General features: G+C 33.7%; 1 protein-coding gene across 1 annotated transcript; it reads left to right on the plus strand.

Annotated features, from left to right (window-relative positions):
• Window positions 1-4,171: 4,171 nt before the first annotated feature.
• On the plus strand, window positions 4,172-6,870 carry LOC132620396 (coniferyl alcohol acyltransferase-like). Its single transcript, XM_060335056.1, has 2 exons — window positions 4,172-4,717; window positions 5,814-6,870. The coding sequence occupies exons 1-2, from the start codon at window positions 4,286-4,288 to the stop codon at window positions 6,783-6,785; spliced, it is 1,404 nt and encodes a 467-aa protein (XP_060191039.1). The 5' UTR covers window positions 4,172-4,285; the 3' UTR covers window positions 6,786-6,870.
• Window positions 6,871-10,076: the final 3,206 nt, after the last annotated feature.

Raw genomic sequence — 10,076 nt, forward strand, 5'->3', positions numbered from 1 at the left:
ATAAAATAATATAATTACAATAAATATTTTTAAATAGGTAAGTGGCCCCATGGGTGTGTGTGTGTGTGTCGTGCGCGCGCGCGCACATTTGATCCTCACAAAAAACTAATCAAAGCAATTCATTACACACCACTTACAACTTGCAATTATATATAACATAATTTTACAAGATAAACAATACAATGAAATAAAAGCTATTATGAAATGCAAATCAACTCTAACAAAACAATGAAAAAAATCACAATTTCTTAAAATAATATTACTATCATACTATTCATTCTATCTCCCTATAAGCAAATAATCAATAAACTTTATCAGTATTACAATTAAAACGTAACTCCTTCATGAATAAAAATAAAATTACTTTCAAGAAGCGAAATAATAAAATATAGTAATAATTTTGATACATAGGACAAAAGACCAATGATAAGTGAAAATGTAAAATTCGGCTATGAATTTTTAAAAAAAATATTAAGTGATATTCACCCTCGATCACGATGTTCTCAAATAGTAAATATGTAATACTACGACTTGTTATTTGAGTTACACCCAATCTTATTATTTCTATAGATGAAAAATCATTCATTTGTTAAAGAAGTATGAGGGTCAATGATTTTAATTAAGGAATTTAACATATAATTTGTGTAAGAACTGTTAGGCGAGCCCCGGGCGTTGGGCGTTTAGGGCGTACAGTAGGACGCTTAGGGCGTAAGCCTCACAGGTTCCAAGCCCCACATGTGAGTCTCAGAGTGTTTTGTCAATGCGAGCCTTGAAGCGAGTCCTAAAACTACCTTTCAAAACATTGTCTAAAAGTAATGTAACACTCTAACAGCTTAGAATTCATTTTTATATGGTTAACTATTTGGTGCCATAATGATGTATTCAACAAAGTATTCCATAATTACTGGCAAATAGTCTCCTTTCTTCAGTATTTTTCAACTCCCGCCTTAATTTCTATTAGTTGATCAATGAAAGTACTACGCTCTTCGCCTCAATTAATATGTCACGCTTTCTTTTTTCGGTCTCTCCCGGAAAAAAAAAGTCACAATTTTATATTAAAAAATAATTTAACTTTAAAATTTTCATTTATCCCTAATAAGATGATTTATAGCCAATTTATAGCCAGGGATAAATTAGAGCTTGTTTTAGAAAAGTTTTTAAAAAAAATCTTGAACTGCATACTCAATCAAATATTATCACATAAATCCTGTAATATTTGTTATATTACATTTACATCACTTTAATATAATATGGCTAAGTTTTATGACAATAATAACCGGTTCGAAAACAGAGTTTGACAGGTAACTCTTAATAACACGTCCGATATTTTGAGTACCTTTATATGATAGACCTCAACAGGAAACTAAAAAATAAGAATAGCAAATGATTGGATTCAGCGGGTAACTTAGAGAGTAAAATAATAATCCACTTTAATCGGTTAAATTGCACTAATAATGTACAAAATTTTTGTATTTTTCATTCTTGGATTCTAATTTCTAATTAGTCATCCGAAACTAAAGAAGAATTACCAAAAAAAAAAAAGGTCATTTTACTACCACGCTTTGACCGGCTCAACATGGATTACTGTAGATTTTGGACTTTGTAAAACTTGAAACTTTATGTAATTTTCTCCAAATTTATGTGATACTTTTCGCTTTTTGAGAGTCAATTGGCTAAATTTTGAAGCAAAATTGGATTAGATAAAGTCAATATTTTAAGATTAAAATTTATAAATTTGAAAACTACATGAAAAGTCTAAAAGCTGCAACTTTTCTCTTATCAATTTGGTGAAAAAACGCATCTTAAAATGTTGGTCAAAGTTTATTCAATTTGAATCGCGGGAAGCGAAAAATATCATATAAATTGAGATAGAGAGGGTATTTTTTTTAATAATGTCCCTTTTAACGGATCATCCTACTTTAAAGCATGCAAATTTAATTAATTAATTTAAGAGTTGCTTTTGTTTAAGTTGTGTTTACTTTACTTTCCTTTCTAGACTCTTCTTTTTGTACTTGCTGAACTATTATTATAATAAAAAATATACCCACTAAGGTTAACTTAGTGGTTTGCTTTAAAAACAAAATGTCAAAAGTATGTTCACATGAGGCAGTTATTATCACCTTGTTGGTGAGAGTTCGAATTAGGGCTGTTCAAAATCAAAACATAATCGATAACCTAACCGCAAAATCGGCTTATTTGCTTATCGGTATTGGGTTACCGGATTAACGGTTGGTGAACGGATTAAAATTTTATAATTAACGATTTATCGGTGCGGGAGAATTACTCAATTTCGTTATCGGGTAAACCGTTAACCCGTTAAGAATTATTATATTTATGTTTTTACTCCTAGATATATGTGAAATCAAAGACCGCAAAAGTACTTGTGTTATTATATTACAAAAGGTTTAACTATTTGTTCGACCAAACATGATTGTATAAGGAAATATAAATAGTCATTAGTGCCTTCAGTTACAAGTTACCTACTTCACATTTGAAACAACGGCAGAATTACTAGTGTAAACACTGTCCAAGCAAACTGTAATATAGTCACTGTATGATATGTAACAAACATATGGGAATCTTGCAAAAGGATTGGAAGATGTGATTTTAACTTCGTCGGCAGAAGCTAAACTATCTATTGTGATTTTAATTTTAATTTTCTCTTAGATTTAGCTGATACACCGCTCGATAACCATCCGATAATTGTTAATCCGATACCGAACCAACCGATATCTTATTTGTTAGCTAGCGGATTAGTACATTTAAAAGCTGATAACCGATAAACCGAACCGTTAAACATAATTATCCGTCCGATCCACCCGATAAGCAACCCTAGTTCGAATTCCCACATTGTAATCCCCTCGCCCTATCCCCTTATGTAATAAAAAACAATTTTTTTTTAAAAAAAAAAACTTTTAAAAAAAATGTGGCAGTTTCATGATCGCATTACGTCATTAGATGGCCTAATTCCTAGTTGTTTAGATTTGGATGGATTCCCTCTTTACTTCATTTCATACAATTTTACCAAAATAATTGACTTTGTTGCTCTCTATTAACTTGTTCAAGAAACTCATAACCAACCCTTGTACCAATGCATAATAAGACTTCGTCCACAGTACTAATACTATTATTTTTAAATAATCATCCCACCCAACCCAACAATATTGAACATTACATATATAGATATATTAATGTAACTTATATACATTGAAAATGTAAAGAATGTTTATATTATCTTCAGTATATTTGAACATGTTATAATAGCGCAATATATTTTAATTTTATTTTTGAGGCTACTAGTCACATTTTTTTATGAATAGTTATAACATGTAATTATCTTTTAAAAGATTCGATAAAATAACAACAACAACATACCCAGTGAAATCCCACAATGTGGGGTCTGTGGAGGGTAAAGTGTACGCAAACCTTACCCCTACAATGTAGGGAGGTTGTTTCCGATAAAATAATTACTAGTATATAGTAGTTAAACTCTATAAACACACCTCTTCCACGTCCATCACTCAATCTTGTACCCATGCCTAATAATATATATCTCGTATACACCAATCTTATTATTTACTTAACATTATCCCACCCATCATTGAATCTTATAAATGCAGAATTTTGCTTATATACACACACTTACGATAGAATAATTATATTGTTAGTACATGTGTCTTAATATGTTCTAAAATACTATGGATTTGGAGGAACTCATTATTTGTTTAAATGCGCTTTATAATTGTAGTAGAAAATTCATTAAATATGTACAAATATATAATTATGAAATCAGTAACTAAAACGAGTTATGCTGGATTGAGCGCTAGTTCACTTGGTAACATAGTATACCTCCCCCCCCCCCCCCCCCCCCCCCAAATGTCCCACCTCCGCTGATGTGATAATTATTTTTTTTTTAAAAAAGAGCTATGCATTCATTGTCAAGTTCACAACCCATAAACTTCTCATTCTGACTTCTCTGCATCGCGACTTATAATATATGCATGTATTATTTTCCAAATTACCAATCATACTTTTGATGATTAGTTGCATGCAATTATCTTTTAAATCATCTGACATAGAATAAAATTTACACTATTAATATATACAAGTTAAACCCTATATATAGAACTCTCTCGTCCATCAATCACTCACTCTCAAGCAAACACACGCCACTATACAAACTATCAAGAAACTTATACATATCTCAATTTTTCCACCTCCCCCAACCCCTCCACAACAAAAAGAAACAAAACAACCACACACAAAAAAGATGTGCTAAAAGGAGATGAATGCCAAAACAAACTTCAATGTAAAAATGAACAAAACTGAGGTAGTAGCAGCAGTGTTACCAATCCAAGAACATTGGCTACCACTATCCAATCTTGATTTGCTATTGCCTCCATTGGATGTCGGAGTTATGTTCTGCTATCTAAATCCCATTATTGTTTCGGAGGAAAATAAAAATTTAGAATTTGGTTCAATGGTAAAAAATCTCAAAGCTTCTTTGGCTGAAACATTAGTTTCTTGCTATGCATTTGCTGGAGAAATTGTTCAAAATTCGGGCGGAGAACCAGAGGTCTTGTGCAATAATAGTGGAGTTTATTTTACTGAAGCTTTTGCTGATGCTGAGCTTAAAGAAATAAATTTTTATAATCCAGATGAAAGTATTGAGGGAAAACTTGTTCCTAAGAAGAGACATGGTGTACTAGCTGTTCAGGTAAATATGTCTTAAAGCAATATTTATCCCTTTCTCATGCATGTGAGCAGAGGCGAATCTAGAATTTTTAGAACATGAGTTCACCACTAAAAAATAAAAAAGGAGAAAAATGTATGAAGTCAGAATTGATCCCTAGACTTCTAGGTAAATAATTCAACCTTCAACTGAGTGCGCATTTAACCTTATTGTAGTATGGGTTCCACCTGATAATATTATACCAATTTTAGAAAATATATACATAAAATACCTAGTTTTACGGAGACCATGAGTTCACGTGCCCCAAAAAGTTTACACAAATTCGCCCCTGCATGTGACCTTCTGAATGTCCCAGCACATCACGTCACGTGCAAGTCTGATTCTTTTTCATTCGTCATCAAGGCAAAATTCATCCTGATAATGTGTGGGGGTGAGACTCAAACACAAGACCTCTACATACACTGATACTATATTGAAATGGTTTGGTTATCATCTCATCTAAATGTTTAAATTGTTCGATAAAACATTCTTTTACTTTTTAGTTTTTCGTTACTCCCCCCATTTAAACTTACGCGACGTTGTTTGATTGAACACGCAAATTATAAAATACGAAAAAAAATTTAACTTATGATCTAAAACGAGTCTTTAAAAATTGTGGTTATAAATTATCTCATTAAGGCTAAATGGACATACATAAACTACTAAAACACAAATTTCTGCCAGCTCCATTAAGGGTAAATATTGGACATATAACACTACTAAAACGCGAGAATTTCCGATGGAAGCCATTGAAAATTGGCTCATCAAAAATGTTTCTCATGAACTTTCCACTCGAAATCCCATATTTTCGACGGCTCCGACAGGAACATCCTTTGGAAATATAATTCACACTTTTTAGTAGTGGCATTTTAAAGTTAAATTATATCCAAATATATAAAAAAAAAACATTCTTTTCTAACCAGACTAAAAAAAGTAGTATGACATATATATAAATTGAGACATAGAAATTACTGCTCTTTAAGTGATAAAATTGACAACCCTAAATACCTAACTTTGTCCTCTTGTTTTGTTAGTATTTAATTCCTTGCAAATTGCAATTTTACCCAATGTTTCAATACAGGTTACACAACTCTCATGCGGAGGAATAGTAGTGGGTTGCACATTTGATCATCGAGTAGCTGATGCATATTCAGCCAACTTGTTTCTTGTGTCATGGTCTGAATTAGCTCAATCCAAGCCACTCTCTCAGCTCCCATCTTTTCGACGATCATCCCTTTTTCCTCGACGTCCTGGTTACTATGATTCCTCGATCAATGACTTATATGTACCAATACCAACCCCACCTCCCACAAAACCTGAAACCGTTAACCCTAACGATCAAGTCATAAGTAGAATTTACTATGTTACGAGGGACAAAATCGGGCACCTCCAATCACTAGCCAATCAGGACCAGAAAAGCACCAAATTCAAGAGGTCTAAACTTGAATCATTCAGTGCTTTCCTGTGGAAAACTCTTGCTTGTGGAATTAAAGAAACGTCGAGTTTCAAAAAATTTAGGTTTGGAATGGTGGTCGATGGTCGGACTAGATTGAGTAATGGAGATGATAATCAAGACAAGTTGTTAAAAGGGTATTTTGGTAATGTTCTCTCCGTCCCATTTGGAGAGAAAAAAGTTGAGGAATTAAAAGAGAAGCCATTGAATTGGGTGGCAAATGTAGTTCATGAATTTCTTGATATTGCAAAAACACGAGAACATTTTCTTGGATTAATAGATTGGGTTGAGGCCCATCGTCCTGAACCCGTCGTGGCTAAAATATATGCCACCGAAGGTGATGGGCCGGCCGTGGTAGTGTCATCTGGGCAACAATTTCCGGCCAGAAAGATTAATTTTGGATGGGGTGAGCCAGCCTTCGGATCGTATCATTTTCCATGGGCTGGAAAATCAGGATATGTGATGCCAATGCCAAGTCCAAAAGGAAATGGAGATTGGATTGTCTACATGCATCTGTTGAAATGGCAAATAGAACTTATTGAGGCTTCTGCAGCCCATGTGTTTGAACCCGTGACTGCAAATTATCTGAACTTGATTTGATAAAAGTCCGTCCAGAACTGCTTTAGCTATTGGGCCACATCTGTTTATCCTATCTTAAGCAGTAAATAAAGCTTTTCTTGTTTTAGTTTTTGTCCTGTAAATATGCAAAAATGTTACTTACACGTATATTGTTCTTATTTGAGGTGCTCTTCGATACGTACATTGTGTAAAAGTCGTCTTAGTGTGAAATTAAAGAGTATAAGAAAGAGCTATTGAAATGGTGCTTCCGTTGCAGAATAAAATCAGAGCATTTGTTCATAAGAATTTTAATTTACTTATTGAATTTATTGGAATACATAACACTGGTATCGTGGTTGATGGTCGGACTAGATTGAGTAATGGAGATGATAATCGAGGCAAATTGCTAAAAGGTTATTTTGGTAATGTTCCCTCCATCCCGTTTGGAGAAAAAGAGTTGAGGAACTAAAAGAAAGGCCCTCAAGTTGAATGGCGAATGTAGTTCATGAATTTCTTGATATCGCGAAAACACTAGCACATTTTCTTGAATTGATAGATTGGGTCGAGGCTCATCGTCCTGAGCCGGCCGTGGCAAAAATATACGCCACGGATGGCGATGCACCGACCGTGGTAGTGTAATCGGGGCGACAATTTCCAACCAGAAATTTTAATTCCGGATGGGGTGAATCAGCCTTCTAGTCGTATCATTTGCCATGGGCCGAAAAAGTCGGATATGTGATGCCCGCCAAGTGCCAAGCCCAAAAGTAAATGGAGATTGAATCATGGGATAACTACATGACATAACAAACATATAGTGGGTATTGACATTTAGTAGCTATAGTTTAACTTAATTACTTCTCATAGCAAACATTTATTTATTAATGACATTTAGTAACTATATATATATATACACACACACAAAGTAAAATACTCATCACACTATTCACTTCCAACCCAACCCTCCCATCTCTCTCTCCCCTCTTCCCCACTGTTCCGCCGCCGGCCACCACTGCCGGAGCTCTGGCGAAATCAATTTGCTCTATTTGAACAGAGCTAAAGAGAATATTGACACCACCATGGCTGCATAGCCAGAAAGGAAAAAAAGTAGAGCTCCGGCGAAATAGATTGACGCCGGAGTCGGCACAACAACCACATGCCGCCAACCACCGCCTCTGTTTTACGCCACCTCTGTTGCGTCGTTGTTCTCCCGTCTCCGATCAGAATTTTTCAGATCTGAAGGTGACAGAGAAAACAAGGTGAAGGAGAAGAAGGTGTACACAGATCTGATTGGAATTTTTGACCGGATTTGTTTTTCCAGATCTGTGTATACATACACTGTATACATATTTTTCGGAAGTTTTTTTTTCCAGATCTGTGTATACATACGGTGTATACTTACACGGTATATAATATTTTTCGCGTTTTTTGAAAAAGATCTTTTTGTATACAAATGAATAGAGTATATTAACGCTTGCATACAAATGAATACAATCAATTTTATTTTTTGTATTCAATATTTTGAGTGTATTCATTTTTTTTGTGTACATATGTTGTATACAGTGTTTTTCGCCTGCTTTTGTTAATATTTTTGGTGTATCTACGTTGTATACGCCCGTATTTGTTGTATACATACCGAAAAATATGGTGTTTGTTAATTTTTGGTGTACATATGTTTTTATGTATTCATTTTTTACTCGCTGTATTTATGAATACAAATAGTCATTTTCATGAATACAGTGAAAAAACAGGAAAAAAAATTATTTTATTCATGAATACAACGAAAATAAAAATTGAATACAATGAAAAAAAACGTATACAACCGTTGGTAGCTGGGTTGTTGCTACAAAATGTAAATATTAAAACATTCGCTATGTGGCTTGATTAAAGCCCAAATGTTTGTCATTTATGTAGTTTGCCCTTGAATCATTTATCGACGGACGATTTGCAGGAATGCCCTTCTTTCGGGGTGGTCTTTAATTTTTGGCCATCAAATTGAAAATCTTTAATTTTTGTCCTTCGCTTAAAACTCTTGGGTTCCGGGTTCGAACCCCCACTCAGTCAAAAATAAAAAATAAATAAAAAAATCGCAAGGCAGAATTTGACTGCAAACTCTACTTAAGGCAGAGTTTTGCCTTAGGCATAAAAGGCAAAAAAAAAAAAAAAATCTTTACTCACCTGGAATTCTGTAAACCTCTGCCTTAAAGCCTAACTTTTGCCCGAATATGCCTAATTTTGCTACGAAACTCTGCCTTGCAAAATTACTTTTATTTTTAACTGATCCGGTGTTCGAACCCAGGATCTCGGGATATTTTAGGCGCAGGGTAATAATTAAAGACCATTGCCCTTGAAGGACAATCCATGCAAAAAACAAATTATTATTATTATTGAAATGGCAAATGGAACTTATTGAGGCCTCTGCACCCCGTGTGTTCAAGCCCGTGACTTTAAATTATCTCAACTTTATTTGATTATATTTCGGCACATTGAACCACATTCATCTATCCTATCTAAACAGTAACACTTTTCGTGTTTTATTTTTAGTCCTATGAATGTGAAAAATGGTTACTTGTACGTATGTCGTTCTTATGTGATGTACTCTTCTTTACGTTATGTAAAAGGCGTCTTAGTGTGAATTAAAAGAATAAGAAAGAGCTATTGAAATGCTGCTTCCATTGCAGAATAAAGTCGATAGCATTCGTTGATAAGAATATTAATTTACCTGTGGACTTTATAGGAGATCATAACAATTGGGATTTCGAGATGATTATATCTCATTTTAAACGGAATTTAAGTTGTACAAATAAAATATAAAAAATTCACACCATCGAGTTAAATTGACCTACAATAAGTAACTATTCGTACCAAGCTTGATATGGTAACTTGAAAAATAGAGTAATAAGTCGCTATAATCATCGGTTAAATTATGTAACCAAATTGTATTGAGTATCTGAGCGGAGGTCACTCAAATAATCCCAAAAGTTTATTTTTACAAGTATATTACAAACAAACATCAGGCAGCTAAATCCCTTCTCAACTTAAATTGTTAATGTAACTCACAACTTGAAGTTCGTATTAATTAATTGATAGGTAACTTATTCCAATGGAATCTCACAATTTCAAGTATTTAAAACTAGATAATTAACTTAATACCTATCAAAGACACGAGACAACAAGAAAAAGAAAACAAATAGTGGAATACAATCCACTTATATATTTGGATGGTCTAATAGATACAAACAGGGGTGAACCAATAATCAACACAGTGGTTCGTCAAACACCATTCACCAAAAAACTATATCGTTTATATAGGTTGAGTACTACTTTAGCACATAT

The sequence above is a fragment of the Lycium barbarum genome, chromosome 11 (assembly GCF_019175385.1).
Source record: "Lycium barbarum isolate Lr01 chromosome 11, ASM1917538v2, whole genome shotgun sequence".
Classification (NCBI taxonomy): domain Eukaryota; kingdom Viridiplantae; phylum Streptophyta; class Magnoliopsida; order Solanales; family Solanaceae; genus Lycium; species Lycium barbarum.

Bases quoted from the DNA above. Each gene is read 5' to 3' on its own strand.
- LOC132620396 (XM_060335056.1), top strand. From the start codon at position 4,286: ATGAATGCCAAAACAAACTTCAATGTAAAAATGAACAAAACTGAGGTA. The intron at 4,718-5,813 runs GTAAATATGTCT...GTTTCAATACAG, and splicing joins ATGGTGTACTAGCTGTTCAG to GTTACACAACTCTCATGCGG.